This window comes from Neolamprologus multifasciatus, chromosome 6 (assembly GCF_963576455.1).
Source record: "Neolamprologus multifasciatus chromosome 6, fNeoMul1.2, whole genome shotgun sequence".
Taxonomy (NCBI): domain Eukaryota; kingdom Metazoa; phylum Chordata; class Actinopteri; order Cichliformes; family Cichlidae; genus Neolamprologus; species Neolamprologus multifasciatus.
The window spans coordinates 16,992,087-17,009,896 of NC_140444.1; the positions used below are offsets into that span (position 1 = coordinate 16,992,087).

The 17,810-nt window shown below is 38.3% G+C and overlaps 2 protein-coding genes across 3 annotated transcripts; both read right to left on the reverse strand.

Moving 5' to 3' along the window:
- Nucleotides 1–3,871: 3,871 nt before the first annotated feature.
- On the reverse strand, nt 3,872–6,629 carry cdkn2d (cyclin-dependent kinase inhibitor 2D (p19, inhibits CDK4)). 2 transcript variants are annotated; one of them, XM_085162910.1, is made up of 3 exons: nt 6,527–6,629; nt 5,809–5,967; nt 3,872–4,835 (listed from the first exon to the last, which is right to left on the reverse strand). In XM_085162910.1, the coding sequence occupies exons 1-3, from the start codon at nt 6,566–6,568 to the stop codon at nt 4,482–4,484; spliced, it is 555 nt and encodes a 184-aa protein (XP_085019036.1). In that variant the 5' UTR covers nt 6,569–6,629; the 3' UTR covers nt 3,872–4,481. The 2 variants fall into 2 exon arrangements, with proteins under 2 accessions (XP_085019036.1, XP_085019037.1); XM_085162911.1 differs by lacking the exon at nt 6,527–6,629 and adding an exon at nt 6,341–6,515.
- Nucleotides 6,630–6,899: 270 nt separating this feature from the next.
- ap1m2 (adaptor related protein complex 1 subunit mu 2) lies at nt 6,900–14,418 on the reverse strand. Its single transcript, XM_085162888.1, has 12 exons — nt 14,206–14,418; nt 11,697–11,853; nt 11,495–11,562; nt 11,170–11,300; nt 10,836–10,983; nt 9,698–9,824; nt 9,441–9,583; nt 9,022–9,093; nt 8,484–8,642; nt 8,253–8,378; nt 7,291–7,366; nt 6,900–7,173 (listed from the first exon to the last, which is right to left on the reverse strand). The coding sequence occupies exons 1-12, from the start codon at nt 14,245–14,247 to the stop codon at nt 7,148–7,150; spliced, it is 1,275 nt and encodes a 424-aa protein (XP_085019014.1). The 5' UTR covers nt 14,248–14,418; the 3' UTR covers nt 6,900–7,147.
- Nucleotides 14,419–17,810: the final 3,392 nt, after the last annotated feature.

The window sequence follows — 17,810 nt, forward strand, 5'->3', positions numbered from 1 at the left end:
GTAAAGAGCTCTTTGAAAAGTACATGTTTAAAATAATGAAGTTCAAAAATCTTTTTTTCATGCCTAAAGATGAATAGAAATACTTAAGAAAAATCCTGAATGAGGATTTTCATAATTCATTCATGAAAGGGTTAAGTCTCAGTTAAAGTAGCAGTCTAAATGTGACTAATAATTGACTGGAAAAAATAGCAATGCAATGTCTCCAAGACGGTTGTTGCTTTGGGTTGTGAGGAGTGTGCAGAGAGCCGCTGGTTAGGCTTGGTGTTTACTTTTGTAAAATCGGATTATTGGGTGTCTCAGCTATATGTGTGTTTCTGGTAAAGGTTCACATTCAGTCCCTGCAGGCTGTGATTTCGTGCAGCTTGATGAAGTGAGAAGCACAGCAGAGCGTGTAACAGCTTCCAGTGACTCATCGTTTGGAATCTCACCAAATGCCAAAGGCCAAACAATCCAGAGGGAATAACAGTTTCAAATAAAAAAAAATGAAGGAAGCACTTGATTTGCAGTTCTCTACATCTTACAGTCTAGTAAAAATTGCACACATGGGTAGCTCCTCCTTTCAGGAGCACGAGAGCATTTTTTAAAGATGAAATTAATCCCTAAATCCTTTTAAGCTCTATTACATTCCTAAATGAAAGAGATTAGAGATCTGCAACCAACTAATAATCTTAATTACTGATTATTTGACATATTATTCTAATAAACAGTTTGGTCTAGATCTGAATAAAGCGGTGTTACAAAACCAAAGTGCTCCAGTTCATTTCACCAAATATCTTGTTTTGTTGGACCAAAATTCTAAAATGCGAGGAGTAAATTCAGATTTTTGAAAACATGTTTTAAACAAATGATCAAACTGCTAGTTTAATATGCCGATTTATTTTCTTGGCAACATAATCACCACAGCTGTAACAGAGGTCAGGGGAAGTCATTTGGTATCGATTCAATACCAAGTAAATACAGGGATGGTATTGCCGATATCAATACTGATATCAACACTTTTAACCTATGAAGGCAGTTTATATAGAGGAGAGCGGTGTTTCATGATTTATGAGATGAATCACCATCACTTTGCAAATTCTGAACACATTTTAACAACCACAAAATCACTTTATTTTAAAACTGTGTTTTTTGGAGGCCTGGGCTGTAAATGTTTCTGTCGCTAAAGCACTTTGGGTAAACCTCTGTTGTTTAAATGTGTTAGGCTATAAAAAATAAACACGACAGTCAGCACAAAAAAGATTCATTTTTCATAGTGCACGTTTGAGGTACATTGATTTAAAACAATTCAGTGGGCAAATCTCTAATATCAATCCGATAAAAATACCAGTGTTGGTATTGATACTGTTGAAATTTGGATTGATCGGCCCACCTTTATTGAGGGGCATTTGTGGAGAAGTGGGTTTATGAATCTGTGAAGCTGTGTCACCCCTAATGTCTGTCACCCCTCACTGCTCCCCTCCGCTCTTTAATCAAAATCAGAGAAACTTTATTAATCCAAGAGGGAAATTGAGAATACATACAACTGCATGAAATGAAGTGTAGAAACAAAGACCGATCCCCGTCTGCTCCAGTCTGCATACCAAATATCCTTTGGCAAGACTTACCCCAATGTTCTCCGATGCATCCACTGTGCATGTATTTAGATATAAATAGATATTAACAGACATATAAATATAATATAAAAAGACACAAGTATTAACAATAATAACAACACTTTAATCCAAGCAGAATAGAAAAACAAGAAGTGCAAAATCTTAGTTATTACGTTAGTTCGGTCAGACATTGGGATAGTTTTCCTTGTGTCATCTTAATTTACACACATCTGCGTGTGACTGCACCAGTACGCTGATTCAGGGTTTTCTTGTTTACTCCCACTATTGTTACTGTTGCTTGTAAACCTGCATATTTCTCTCAATCTGTGGATTAACCCAGCCACATTCAGGAAGTGCTTGAATGTAACAGCCACACACCCAGTCAGTGAAGTCGCTGAGCTCTACCTAGTGGCTGGGCTGTATATTTAACCATCCCGGTTTTGTGACTGATTTATATGTTAGGGTGAGAAAATATACTTAAATATCTATTACACAATTTAAGGGCGTGGTGACGAAGCAAACCGCTGAGCGGAAAGTTGCTAAACTATCTGGGAAAATATGGGTGGGGAAAGACAGCATTTTGAGCAGAATTGCTCCAGTAGACTTTACTCAAACATCAGATTCTGAGTGTGGATTAGCGCTGCTGAATAAACATCACATTCATTTAATGTTAAAATATTCCTTGAAGATGAAAAGATCAGCATTTAAAAGTAGGCAGATATTATCAGCTGTTCTAAAGCACAGCACTTGGTTTGTTTTTTATTTCATTCAAATGGAAATTTGTGTGTTTTCTATTGAAAAAATTTGATGTGTGTGATTGTTCTGTGACATCATTGGTGTCTGCATAGTGAGCTGTGAGCGCAGCAGTTGAACTGTATCTCCTTTCTTGGCAAGTAAAGTTGGCCAGCAGCACACAAGCAAACAAAATACCCATTGTACCACGAGAGCCCTGAGCACAAACATCAGCAAACTGTGCCACTGTTACCTACAAGCTCCAACAAAACAGGGCTCTCATTCATTTCTAGTTTCAGTTCAGCTATCTTTGTGACCTTTGTGAGACTTTTCACCGCGCTGTACATTCCAGCGTGGAGTTATTGCAAATGCCCTTGGTAGATCACCATAAGGACGTCTGGGCGGTTAAGACTGCATGAAAAGATGCAAAGAAAAGCACACAATGATTGATTAAATTCCTCTTTCAGTTGTGTTAATCTATTTTGTTTTGGGGTTTTTTGGAGGATTTTAAAAACATGAAAAGCATCGGGAGTCACAGACAGAGCCGGGAATTTTGAGATAGTGAAGAAGATTATCTGTGGACTCTTATGTTCCAGCAACAAGTAGGTGGTGTGGTGATGCAGCGGTTAGCAGTTTTGGCTCATAGGAGAAAAAAAAAAGCTTCTGGATGTGAACCTTCCTGAGGCCTGATGTGTAGTTTGCATGTTTTTTCTGTGCTTGTGTGGGTTTTCCCCGGGCGCTCCAGTTTCCTTCCACAGTCCGAAAACACACATATCTTGGCGATTATAACTGTTGATTTTAAGTTCATGTGGATGTGCAATACATAATAAATAATAATAATGGATTGCATTTTATATAGCACTTTTCGGGACCCCTCAAAGCGCTTTACAATACCACTATTCATTCACTCTCACATTCACACACTGGTGAAGGTAAGCTACAGTTGTAGCCACAGCTGCCCTGGGGCAGACTGACAGAAGCGAGGCTTCCCCCCATCCCCCTTCATTCTCTACATCAGGAGTGTCAAACTTATAGGTCACATGCAGTTCAATCTCAGTTTAACAATAAAATCATTGCACCATAACCTATTAAAAAAAAAAAACCTAAGTGTAAATAAGTACTTCCTTAAAACATTAAACCTGTAATAAATCTAGCCTAAGAACAAAAAATAAATTTACTTACACCAGAATTTCTCAGTTTTTTCAACTTTCTATCATTAAAAAAATGTTTCAATCAAACTCAACGAACCAGGTCAGCACGGCTCTTTGGTGAAAACTCCTACTCTGTAATTTTTAACAATTTACCCAGCATCCAGTGGTCCAGATTGTACCCCACCAGGCCAGTTCTGACCAATGGCCACTAAAGCCCAGAAATTAAAATAAAAGTAAATCACTTCCTTTTTAGCCTTTTGTTATGACACCCTAAATTCACACACACACAAAAAAAAGCTGAGATGTCCTGAGTGATCCCAGTGAGCAGAAACCCAAGAGCAGTAGCTCTTACTAGCCAATTACAGAATCCAAATCAAAATGAAAAGACAGCAAAACTTCAAGTTCAACACTTTATTTTGTGCTTTCTTCTTCAAATAGTGAAGTGAATAATCTCACTTAGATTTTAAAAGTATTTATATAAATAACATTTCAACAAATCACAATAAGGGTTGCTATTTACAAAGAGGAATATTCAATCCTATTTTAACAATAAATAGGAGTAAATCCAAACTCTAAGTACATCTAATTAATAGAAACACAACTATGCAAAGCAATCAGGGTGCACAATGTCAAGTTTTGTAAATTAAAAAAACAACAACATACAACTGTTACAATTCTTACACAAAGGAAATAATTAGAAAACACTGGGGGCGGGGGGACTATCTACAAATGTGCACTCCCAATTCATAGGGAAAACAGATATATATGTATATGTTCATGTAAGGTGCCTAAATTGCACTGTGCAAAAGAGGTGTCTACAGTATATAGCCACCCATCCACTGAAAATAAGCTGCCAAGACAATATGTCCTGTCACATAATAATGCTGAGCCACTGTTAACAAAAGAAAAGAAAAATCCTTTACACAGCAACAAAAATCAAGTTACCAGGACTGAAGCGAAACAAAGTGTGAGGTTAGGGTTAGTCAAAATACACCCACTTTTCAGGCTAACTATGAATGTGCGAAAAAAGCAAGTCAATCATATCCGGCACGCATGAAGCTCGGGCCACGTCTACCGCTGTCTGACCGCTGACGTTGGCGTGTTTAAGGTTGGACCGTGGCGCCAAATACTTCACAACATCCCGGTGGCCTTCCCGGATGGCGATGTGAATAGGGAGTGCGCCACTCCTGTCCGGGATGTTTACTGAGGCGCCATACTCCACCAGAACCTCCACGGTGTCAAGGAAGCCTGTTCGAGCTGCGTCGTGGACAGGCGTTATCCCGTGTCTGTCCTGGACGTTGGGGTTGGCTCCTTTTTCTAACAACAGGCTGGCAATCTTGGAGTTCCCCATCATCATCACCTGTTGAAGACATTAGAGGAGAGGTGAGGAGAGTGCACTCTCAAATTCAACACCAGTGTGCAACCCTGAGAGTTTTTTTTAACAGTCTTGCATCAAGCCGGATTCTTTTTCAATGTAATAAACACAAGCAAACAAAGTAGGAAGAGTTAGGCCTTTAGTACATCTATGCAGGAAAAACAAATCATGTCAATACAGCAGCCCTACATCAAATTTTACACCAGTGTGTTGCATTCATCTAGTGTTTTTGTTTTGTTTTTTTGTTTGTTTGTTGTTGTTGTTTTTTGGTTTTTTTTGGGGGGGGGGGGGGTTAGAAGAAAATGAGTTAATGTTAACTATTGCACTTAAATAATACTTGAAGTCAGTTATAAAGCATAAATATCAAACAGCTTTTTAGTTCCACTTCTGAAATTTTGAGGGTTTTTTTAATATATTTTATTACATATGAAACATCTCAAACTCAAAGTTTCGTCACCCTGAGTTTAGAGAAATTTTGAGGGACACTTTGTTTTCACTAAATTTGAACAGTGAATTAAATAATAAACCCAATAACTGCTGGCGACATCCCTGTTCGGGGTCGCTCTATAAATGGTGAGGACATGTTAGGTGGACTCCAGTGTGAGGCATCGCTCCTATTCACTGCTGTTTATAACATGACTATAACGCTAAATTCACGCCATATAACTAAACGGGCTGTGGGGGCAGAAGCTTTCGCTTTAAGTTAAATGATTTATAATTTTACTGTCTTTACAGACACCTTTATTGACACGCTTTATTCTAACATTAAAAACATGGCGCTACAAGCATATTCGAGAGAAGCGGCTGGTAATTTTTACGCAGGCCATCGTTACAAAAGAGAAGGAGATTATTCTGAGACCGTGGGACGAACTAGGTTTGTCCACCGAATGAAATATGTGCTGTTAATACTTCTGTATATGTTTATATATCTCACGTGAACACTTGAATTGATCCTCACCTGTAGGGCAGTCCTGCTAAACTCATTTGGAGTATCAGGATGCACTCTGCATTCCTCCAGGATCCTCTGCACCTCGCTGGTGTTCCCTTTGGCTGCTGCCGCCGTCAGAGCTTTGCCGGCATCCATCTGACTAAGGACCATTATATTCTGCCTTCCTGCCTGCTCGGAGAGAGACGTACCACAGTTACGAGGAAGCTCAACCACGAGCTCCCCGAGAACGCAAAAACAAACACGATAAGAGGGAGAAAAAAACAAACTGAGGCTGTCAGGTTATTGTCACCTACAGCTAACGTTACTACAGCATCCGGCTAACGTAAGCCGTAGTTCCCCGCTGACGCCATGTTATTTGACTCCGTGCTTACTATTCGGAGTTCTGCCGGCCGCTTTAACAAAGCGTACTGCTGAACAACACAAATATAAGCTCTACCGCCAGAGGCAAGTCAACTGAAAAACACAAACAACTAGCCTCCCGGCTAACAGCTAACGTTAAAAAGAGAGCTAAAAAAACAAAACGAAAGCGCTTTCAAGCTACCTGGTTTACTTCCACAATATCCAACGCGTCGCCAAGATTTTCGACCTCGCTGTCTCCACGAACCAGTAATTTTTAAAAGTAATTAAAACAACATACGTTTATCAACATTACAAAATACATTTGCGCGCTGAGCGCTATACAGCGGTGTCTCCAGACTACAATTTACAAACATTGGGGAGAACATACGCTGGCCAATCGCAGCTCGCCAAGAGGGTGTTGTGCTTCCATATATGGTAAATCGGGAGGAGTTACAACTCTGTTACTACGCTGTCACTGTGGTAACAGGAGCATTTGACCAATCGGCGCACACGGCTAAGAAAGCGGGCGATTCGTATACGTTGAGGTCTTCAAAGGCAGTTCATTCAGATTTCTAACCTTCGAGTGTATTTCTCCAGAGGCAAGTGTGGAAAAAGGCGGGTGTAAGCATTTAATTTTGGGCGGAATTTAGCGACTGTGATTGCACAAAGCCTTACTACTATACGATGGCAAAATCCACCTTGTGTGGTGTTTTAAACTCAAGAGAAAGACAACGTTTTTTCATTAACACCAAGGTTAATGATTACAAACTGTTCTAAGTGAATCATTTTATTAATTTATTAATTAAATAATTTGCAGTGCTCACACAATAGAACATCACAATCAAATTGCTCATATATTTAAAAAACACAAAACAACACACACAAGATCAATGTTACACAGAGCAGGTGAAAATTTAAAGACATTCTTTCAGTCTAGTTAAAGTGATCATTTATGCTCCTTAGGAAGTCCTGGAAGTGAGGAAAATGTATTCAAGTTTCTCCACAGGTGTTACACATTGGTCCTCAGCTGGTAATCTAAAAAAATAAAATAAATAAAGAGAGTTAGAAAGGTTAAAATTGGACTCAGTTATTGCATCTGGGTAGGTCACTTCCTGCTTGGTACAACCAAAGTCCAACAGACTACTAATATACCTCCACTTTGTGTTATGTAGCGGACCCACGGTAAAGCCTGGTACCCACTTTTTTCTATGATCTTCATATACCGCACCTGGTGGAAAAAAAGCAGCAAGACACATTTGCGTAGTTAAAGTCCAGCTTCCCACAATCATTACACCAATTGATACTGGACCAAAGGGGTGAACTACGAAGTGAGATTAATGGGTTAGTGAGCTATGCTGAGCTTAAAGAGCTTTCTGTGCCAGGAAAGTGGCTTACTTTATGCCTGGCTAAATCACATGATCAGAGGTTTTGCTTAAAACCGGATGAAAGTGCGATCTTTTATCTACAGCATGTTTTAAGTGCGTCATAGATTCTCTGCTGGGGAACCATTTACATTTAATATTTAATACTTTAGTCTAAATGTATCCAGTTTAATGTCCAGTCATCACCTTAGAAATGAAGAGGATCGCAAAAGAAACTTACGGATAAATCAATTAAATGCTTATTTTAACCTTCTCTGTAATTGCTAGATTAACAATTGCTTGCAATATTGCATTTTATTATTATATTTAGATTTGTAATTGCCATGTAATTATCGTATGATTGTAATAACGTCTCTGATTGGAGTAGGATAGTAGTCATTTTGTGTGGAAGAAAAGTCACACGACCCATGAAACAGACCTTTTTGTATGAGCGAGCACAGACGTTGAGGCAGAAAGTCCGGCTTAACGGAGAAAGCTGATAACTGCCAACATGATACCCATTATCTCCAACTGGGGTTTTAGGTTTTGTTAAGTCAAGTAAGACAAAGAAAGCCTGGCTGTGTTGAACGTTATTCATAGTATAATAAGCAGAATAGGAAGCTTCCCGGGTACCATTTAGAACTTTATAATGCATAAATAATAAAAACAGTATGCAAGACTTTCCATAAAGATGCTTTGATTATAGTTTAGTCATACTAAAAGGGTTTTTGGCGTTAAAGGAAACCAACACACCTGTATTCCTGAGACTGTGAAGTACGGGATTTCAAATTTCACAGTTATGGGAGGTTTGCTCTCCGCCTCTTCATTCTCCACGCTGGGCAAACCAAAATGAGCTCTCATGAGAAACTCTTTACCTCCCTGCATGGATGGACACACACAGTAAAAATGTGTAAGACACAACAAAGCATGACTTTAGTCTGCAATCCGATCTGCAATAGTTACAACATGTTGTGAATTTCTTACAGGAAAAGACTTGATGGTCCACACAACCAGGTTCTTCTCAGGCACATATTTGGCATTTCCTGTGCTGGTTTTGAACTTTGGCGAGTCTGCATCACTGGGGACAGGGACCCTCACTTCTACGTTATTTGCCACCGACTGCTTTTTAAACTGTCCCTTTGCCTGCAAATACAGGAATGTTATAGTAGGATATCTTATGAAAGTCACCTTTTTCCTGTTGTTTAAGGGAGACTGCCCCGTCACTGGACAGGCAGCGTAAGGACGTCATTAGTTTTTGAAACCGAACAAAGACAGTTAGTTACTGATGGTTAACAGGGAGTCGTGTGATTGTTGGTTTGTTTTTTTCTAATACTGTAGGGTCTTTACCTTACGATATGGAGCACTTTGAAGCAACTGTTTCTGTGAAAATCGGGCTATAAATAAAATGGAATAAATTGCTCTAACAGTTTGTCTCTAGCAGGTTTGGGGCTAAACAGTTAAACCATAGATATAAATGTAATTGTGGTTAAAAAAAAAAAACAAATATAATTGAGTACAGTACCTTAACCATAATTTCCACTCGACTGTGAGAAAATTTCTCTATGACAGATTCGATCCATATCAAAGGCTTCACCTTTAAAAGACAAAAGGTAGTGTTTAGTTACACACAAGTTTAACATTTTATCTACTTAACATGCAAATAATTCAGTTTAAATGTTAATTTAATCCACGTGTTAATGTATAGTACTGTAACGTTCACATAAGTTTGCTTTCTTTCATTCACTTAGTCTGTTTAAGTCTTTACACTGTTTCTTTTCCTTATCGTGTGAATTTCTCAGTCATTTTTATGTATTTATTTATGTAACTAGTACAAGGAAGTAATTCTATTAGCAACTTCTACAGTGCACAAAACATAAAGATTAATAAATGTAACAAATATCTGAATTTCATATGAGTATAAAGTAGTGAGCTGGACAATACATGAGTATTGATGCGGTAGGACATGAGTTCAGATTCCCCATCTGGAGGAATGAAGGAGATTGTTCGATCGCTCTCAAAACGTGAGAGACGGACACACTGATGGAACTTCACGTCTTCCATCATCACCGTCTTTCCTTTGTCACCTGAGCATAAATCAACACAGAGTACTTAAAGTACAAATAAACAGCACCGACTTGTTTTTCCTCTAACACTGGGGTAACACAGTGATCATGGGTACGCAGAGGTCGCATACGTACGTCCAGTGAGGCCAAAAAGCACTCGATCATTGAGGCCCAGGCGCAGTTCGGGCATCCCCGACAGCATGGTTTTTAGCTTGATGCTGCCCACAATGTCACTGCTCATCACACTGCCATTAGCATTCACCTAAACAAATGACATTATTAAATCATTTAAAAATGAGTTATTTTGACAAATATTTGAACAATTATTAAGGAGAAGAAAAGGATTCAAATAAATGATTTTGACTTTGTCACAAAAAGTTTTTTGTCACTTAAACTGACAAAATACATCAATGGCTTCACTAACACACTGCTAAAATTTAAGGGTACATCACAATATAATATCAGTTACACTTATCAGTAACAGTTACAATATCAGTTACATGCTACCCTGAATGCTGCTAGGTGCCAGGTTGAAATTCAGGTCATGTGCACATTGCACTACTAAGTTTTGCACTTACAGTTTGTATAGTTTCTAAGACTTTAAGACTCTCTAAGACTTTTTTTTCTTGCTTTTTATATATACTGCCTATTTAAAAAACATAACTTTTTTTGCATGTAGAAGAGTAAAGTGAACAAGTCAAATTCCTTGTTTGTGTGGACAAACTTGGCCAAGTCCTCAGACCCACTGCGAGACCTTACACTGGTGCAGTGGGCTCTGGGTTACTCGTAGTGCGGGACATTGCCTTACCTCATGAGACATGATTTCCTGGAATATCAAAGCAGACCTGAATCCAATCAGAGCATCTGACAGCACTACAGACTGTCCAAAAGCTAATTCACGGAGTACTCGAGTTCTGGGAGGAGATACCACTGGACAAGGTACCAAAATGTAGGAACTATATCAGCCTGTGATTCCAATCTTTAACCTTAATTGTTGGGGTGACTTTGAATCCACCCCCGAAATGTGTATGTCAGAAAAGATTTTTTTTAATTTGAATATTGCATTTATCCAGATCCAATGTGTAATTAAAGTGTTCCCTTTACAAAAACGTAAATAAGCAGTTAGTCCTAAAACTAACTTATTTATAGGACTAACTATAAAACTGAATTGAACAAGACTTCAGAATTGAATCAATAATGTAGTCGTTACATAACCAAACCAATAGTTAGTATGCAAGTCCAATGGAATGACGAATCCTTTCTTTCATCTTACCAATACATTGATGGACTCGATGACATCAATGAAGACCTCGTTCTTTTTGTACTTGATACCCTCTGACCTCCAGGACACAGCATTGGTCACAGTTGTCGGCACCTTGCTCTTTGCTACTTCAAGCTTGGCACCTTCCTGAGTAATGTACCTACAGCAGATGAGAGGTGAAGATTTGCTGTCATGCAACACCAGACTAGCTTTTAAAGACATATTAAAAAAAAAAAAAAAAAAAACACACACACACACATATGTGCTGTATGTGTGTGTGTGTGTGTGTGTGTGTGTGTGTGTGTGTGTGTGTGTGTGTGTGTGTGTGCATGTTGAAGATTCTCACTCTTGTAGTATCTTGCTGTCAGTAGTCTGAGGGAATCCAAAGTCCATAAGTTCATCCAGCAGCTCATAGACAACCACAAAATTATCCTGAATGCTCTCCTCTTCCAGTTCTTTAAAGTACTCTGTGAACACCTGCGTATGGACATGCAAACACCGTCATTATCTGGACAGGATTTGAGTAACTGCCAGAATTTACTCTGGATTACAGCCATCTTTGACTGTCATGTTTCACTGATGTCCCAGAACAACAAAACCATTTCTTTGGAACCAGGATGCACAGGTAACAGGAAATATTTACATTATTCACCACACCAGGCATCACTCACCTCAACTAGTTTGTAGAGAAAGGCATACACCAAGGAAGCGTTGGAGTTCTTGTTTGTTGTAGCAACAACTGTATCGAGATCAGGTCAAGGAATGTTATGAAGTTAAAAACACTGCTGTAAAAATCAAGGACTCATCTTTTCATATGATTGCTAACGGTCATTGCCTGCAAAGGATGTCATTAAACACTCAGGACAGGGATACGGTAGAGGTTGCTGTGTTTGATCCACATGAAGTGAACGTTGCCGTGTGACATTACGGGACAGAGAAGACCTTCCTCTTCATGCTGCATGAGCAAAGGCATGAAGTGGTCAATCTCTGACATGTCCACATCGCCTTTGTAGTTCCGACAAATCAGCACCTGAAGAAGGAAGCATACCAGCACGTGGTTACGAGACAACTGTTAATATAGAAATTACTACTTATGGAATGGCTTCTAGTGTCATTCTGTTAAATGATTGGAAGGGAATGGATATTAAAATAGCAGAGTTTCACACAGACCCTCAACTGGAAAAGCGATTAGAGAATGATTGGATATAATCACAATAATAACAACACTCACTAAAAAGAACTTAGCTCACTGATTTTAAACAACACTGATGAGGAAAAATATTAAAATTGTCTTTATTTTTAAGAAATACTCTTCTTTCTCTTTAATTAAAATTTTCTCAGATTAATTATCATTTTGTCCCTAATAGTGGGACAAAGTGATAAAAATTTGTCACAGAGATTCAGACATCAACCTTTTTTTAAGGTTCCGAGTCTTTTATTCATAATATTTACAAACATGTTATCTGTTAAAACACCAAAATATCCATAAATATCCTTTAAAAAAAACACAAAACAAACCAAGCCTTTATCTACCAGAAATTTACACAAATCAATCGATCTTTAATTAAACATGGCTTCATTTAGACATTTAAATCTAAAATTTTTGATGTGTGAATAAAAGTAAACAAGAAATTGGAACATGGCCTTACTCAGCGTTCACATTCCTGTTTTGGAATAATATGTACATTTAATATACGTTAAAATACACAAACCCCCAAGATGGGCAGAAATGTGAACATCAGAGGGACAGGACAAGCTGAGCACTTTGGAAACAAAGTTAGAGAGGTGAGGCTGAGATGGTTTGGAGGGCAAAGGATGTTCAATATGCAGTTGTCAGACAGAAAGAAGACAATAGAGGAGGTTCATAGATATAGCAAAAGGAGACATGGTGAGGGTTGGTGTGACAGATGAGGATGCTACTGGATAGGGTGAGATAGAGGCAGATGATCCACTGTGCAGACTCCAAAGGAAGCAGCCGAAAAAATTGAAGATTCTTAATGGAAGTAAGCACCTGGGGAAAAGCATATTATCAAAACTTTTGAACCCTGACACCTGCATATTCCTCCCTTAACTGATCAGACAGGAAAATAAATTTTAATGATCAGATTATGAGATAAATAAAATCAAACAGGCAAACTGCATTGTCAAAAGACAAAACCACTAAATATAAGAAAATACCAGTCATAAGTAAAATAATAGCAGAAAATTAAAGCTTTTAATCACCAATATGACAGCACTTTACCACAGATGCTGAGACAGTAATTACAATGATTAGTTACAATGTGACTATTATTATTACTATTATTATTATTATTATTATTATTATGAGTTCTAGCTATAAAGTAGACTAAAATTCTATGCTGTTTTCACATCCCTGTAGAAGTGGAAGAGAAAACCTTGTGCACGTGTCCACCAGCATGCAGCCTGTTTCAGTTGCTCCTGCTTTTTCTCTTTACTTTAACTTTTTTCTTACATATTTCTTTGTCCTTTAAGACTCTCTAAGGAAATTATGTAAAGTATTCCGATTCTAATTCTGAAGTGGTTGCTAATCTACTCTGAATGGAAATAATCATCCTTTTTTTGCCCCTTCATTTTAAAAGTATTAAAAAATGGAAAGCTGGAAGATAATAGTATTTTTGATAGCTCTGTATAAAGTTAGGATCCATAAATATTTTTCTTTTAGTTGTTGATAGGACTGAGTTGTTGACTGAACCTTAGGTGTAGGGGAATAAAAGTGTAAATAAAAGTTTTTGATGATGATTTGTTTAACCAATCAGAACCCAGACCCCTCCAAAAACAGATCTATATTTGGTACACCACCTCTCCATCTCAGTGTCGACTGGCCTTGGAAACAACACATGCAAAACCAACAACCTTGAAACTTGCTGGTGAAAAAATAAATAAAAAAATGTATGGATTGAGCTTGGGTTGGAGTAGATAAATAGTAATGTCACCCCATGGCACACGCAACATGAAGCCACGAGAAACATTAACTCGAGGGTAAAGTTACATGTTCTGTCTGTCATGCCAGAGTCATTCAGGCTCCTGTGTAAACATAAACGTGACGGTGACACAAACTATCTACCTGAAGGCTACATGTGCGGCAACACGCTTTCGCTTCCATTGTTTAAAGCTTTATTTGCATTGCCATGTATCCGGAAGTAGAAAACTAAAAGTAAAATAAAATAAGAAATATAAGAAAGAGTGTGAGAAAGAGAGGTCTGTTATAAATTTTTAACAACGCGTTTAATGTTTAAAAAGAGCACCAAAAAAATTCAACCAAGCAACCAAAACTGGTTGCTGTGTTGTTACTTATTCCTGCGCGCGTGGCAGGAATAAGTAAATATCAGTTGTCTAAAATTAGCTCGAGCTTTGCTCTTACCTTTCCCTTCAGATCCAGCACAAAGATAGCGGAGGCGGACATCGTGTCTGAACCCGGAGGACCAACAACGTGAGATTTCACGAAGCGCCGAAACTGAGTTTAAAGCCTAACTCGAGACTTTTTGCAGCAGCTTTGTCCTGAAAATGTCAGGAACCGTTCAGGCCGGGCTGATCGCGGACTCCACGGTGTCTTTTTCCTGAAGGTCCAGTGACGTCACAGCACGCAGGTGAAACATTAACTAGCTCACCTGAGTAAATGAAGTCCATGAAGGGTGTGCTCCCCGCTTTAGCCGGCAGAGTGCGCCACAAACCGACAAATCATAGCAGGCACCGCGACAAGTGTGTGACCTCGTGACCTCTTTTGATCGAGAGGTTTTTCAGCGTTGATCTTCTTCTTCCAAATAAGAGTCCACCCCATCACACCCTACAAATGCTGCTTCATATTACAAGTTAAAAAATAATGTCATAAACTTATATCTGGAATTAGGTTTTCAGAAGCAGTAGAAGCAGCACTTCTTAAGCACACCTGATTATTCACCTGTGAAGATTGTGGGTAGGTATGATGTTAGCTTAAATCTTAAGTCGCAAGTAACATTTTCTTATTTTAAGCATCTGTAACACATTTTCTTGTTGCTGTGTGACTGTTGTATAAGTTAAAAGAAATACTTGTTATTTTATTTTATTGCATTTTATTGATGTAATTGTGATTTTTAAGTTATTGGTTTATTGTCTGTAGATCGATGGTTGGATGTGTTGTGTTGTGGACCCTAGGAAGAATAGTTATCCCTGCGGTAACAACTCATGGGAATCTGAATAAAGAATAAAGAAAGAATAACGACTGAACTAATTATACTTCTTCTTCTTCTCATAATGATAATATTAATAAAAGTACTATGAAAGTTGAAAAATTCAAACAGAAGACCAAAAATAAAATTAAAAGTATACAGATTCAGTTTTTAGGGCAGCACGGTGGCACGGTGGTTAGCGCTGTTGCCGCACAGCAAGAAGGTCCTGAGTTCAATTCCAACATCAGGCCGGGGTCTTTCTGTGTGGAGTCTGCATGTTCTCCCCGTGTTTGCGTGGGTTCCCTCCGGGTACTCCGGCTTCCTCCCACCGTCCAAAGACATGCAGCTTGTGGGGATAGGTTAATTGGATAATCTAAATTACCACTAGGAGTGAATGTGAGTGCGAATGGTTGTCTGTCTCTGTGTGTTGGCCCTGCGACAGACTGGCGACCTGTCCAGGGTGTACCCCGCCTCTCGCCCTATAACAGCTGGGATAGGCTCCAGCGCCCCCCGCGACCCTGAAAAGGATAAGCGGAAGCGAATGAATGGATGGATGGAGATTCATTTTTAGACACAAAATTCAAAAGTCATGCAAAACATCTATCCATGTCTATAAATATTACATGTAAATACAAATTTTTACAGCAGCACAAACAGAAAAGCTGCCAAACCTGTTGTACGACTTTTTGCTTTCTTTTTGCTAAAAATCTAAGCAGCATAAACCTATTGAAGTATGTATTACACACTGGGGATTTTAGACTTCGTTAGTTAGTTGGTTATTAGCTTATTGGTGATGCAGTGCTCGGCGCTGTCACCTGTTTTGACCCTTGGGCTTTCCGCCTAGAGTGTTTGTCCTACCCAAGTTGAAATCTTTTTTGGATTCCTCCATAAGTCCAGTTCACCCCCTATCAGATGAAATATTCTCCAGCACACCTTGGCTCTACTTTTAGTGTAGTACATGCACTTATACTTGGAATGACAGGTATTGCACAAATTTATGAGCCCTATTAAGAACTCCATGAAGACAGAAATCCAATGTAAACATATCTGAGACACGTGGTGACCTCGGCTTATGCTTGTTGCTTTTTTAAAGATTATTCTTCTTTGATTTGTTTGCAGTATTTCTTTCATTGTTTAAGCTTGATCATTCTGTATTCACTATTGACATTTATAATATGACATTTCTTCTCTTAAATGACACCTGTCAGTACTTCTTCAATGATAAAGCTGTGTTTTAAATGAACAATAGAAATAAATAGTTGCAGTGTTGCAGACAAACAACACGTTCGGTGTTATTAATCCCCCGAAGATTAAATCCTGTTCTACGTTGATCTGCGAGTGTGGCATGCTGTCTTTAGCTTCAGGGCGGTACAAACATTTTTCTGCTCACGTGCTTCGGGAGCTCGGCCTCTCCATATGGTATTATGCCTCAGATCTCAGCCTCCACTTATCATCTGTGTGTAAAGAGGCTTGCCTTAGAATAACATGCGCGTGTGAACACTTGCATCAGGACACCAGATGGAGATCAGTCGTTTCCAGTATCCCACCCCTTTTGACAATATAGGGCTGGTTCCCCTTATCTCGTCACTTTTTTTTCTAATGATAAATTACTTTATCTTAGCTATAAAAAAGATAGGCACACCTTAGGCATGTTGCATTCACACAGGATATAAGATACAGTAGAAGTGACTCAGAATAGGCTGGTGCGCCGATATTAGTCATTTTATATGATGCATTTTAATTAAAATTGTGCGCCGCTACAGTTTCTTAGCATTGCGCAGCTTTTTCCATTCGAGATCTAGAAATGTTTTTGGTTTTAGGTACCAGCGTCTCTGCGTCTTCATGAGCAAAATAGAATATGTGTTTGGCTCTCCCTCATTAGTTGATGTTATCTGAACTATACAGAAATGACAATGGCAGAACAGAAACGGCTGCAAAGATAGGGAAGCAATAGTCAGATGAGAAGAAAAATAATTTCCTGCTGCTTACACACTTGACAACAAAACAATAGTATGTCCACTCCTAATTGTATTAAAATACTTCAGATGTTTTAATCTGCATCCATTGGAAATTGTGTCCATGTCAGCTTAAGGAAGTGAGCATGACTGAGGGTTGGTTTTGACCTGAAATGTTCAGCAGAATCTCAAATTCAGCAGAGCATTAAATATTATTTGCTATGTTGTAGCCAAAGTGGGATTTAATCTTAGATCCTAGCTTCTTATCTGTGAGTACAAAACAAACAAACAAATAAATAATTAAAACTTAAAAATGGTTTTCTTTGATTTGGATAGAATATATATATTTTCTGATGGCAAAACAATCACTCACAATGCCCTAATGTTATTAATATGATTTGCTGTGCAGAGTTTTCCACAGTGCCATCAGTAGAAAATGGTCATCGTCAATTTTAACAGGGTTGGTACATTTGTCTTACTATGACACTGGAAATATCTAAAGTATATCTAAAGTCTCAATTATTTTAAATCCATTCATTTATATATAAAATAGAAAAGGCCTTGATCATACCTGTCTTAATGTGACTTAAAATCAGGAGCAAATGTAAGAAATTTCAGCAAAACACCACTCAAATTAAACCACTTAATCATTGTGATTAATATTAATGTATAATTAACATTAATTAATTTTTTTAACTGCTATTTTACATGATGCTCCCATGATATCTCCACATACAGTAGGGTGGTATTTTGTACTATGCAAGATACCAGTAAAACTCACCTGAATATGGTAAATACACAGCACAGCAATAATAATTCACCATATTTAGGCATTAGCTAAGCATAAGAGTTAATTTTTTACTTAT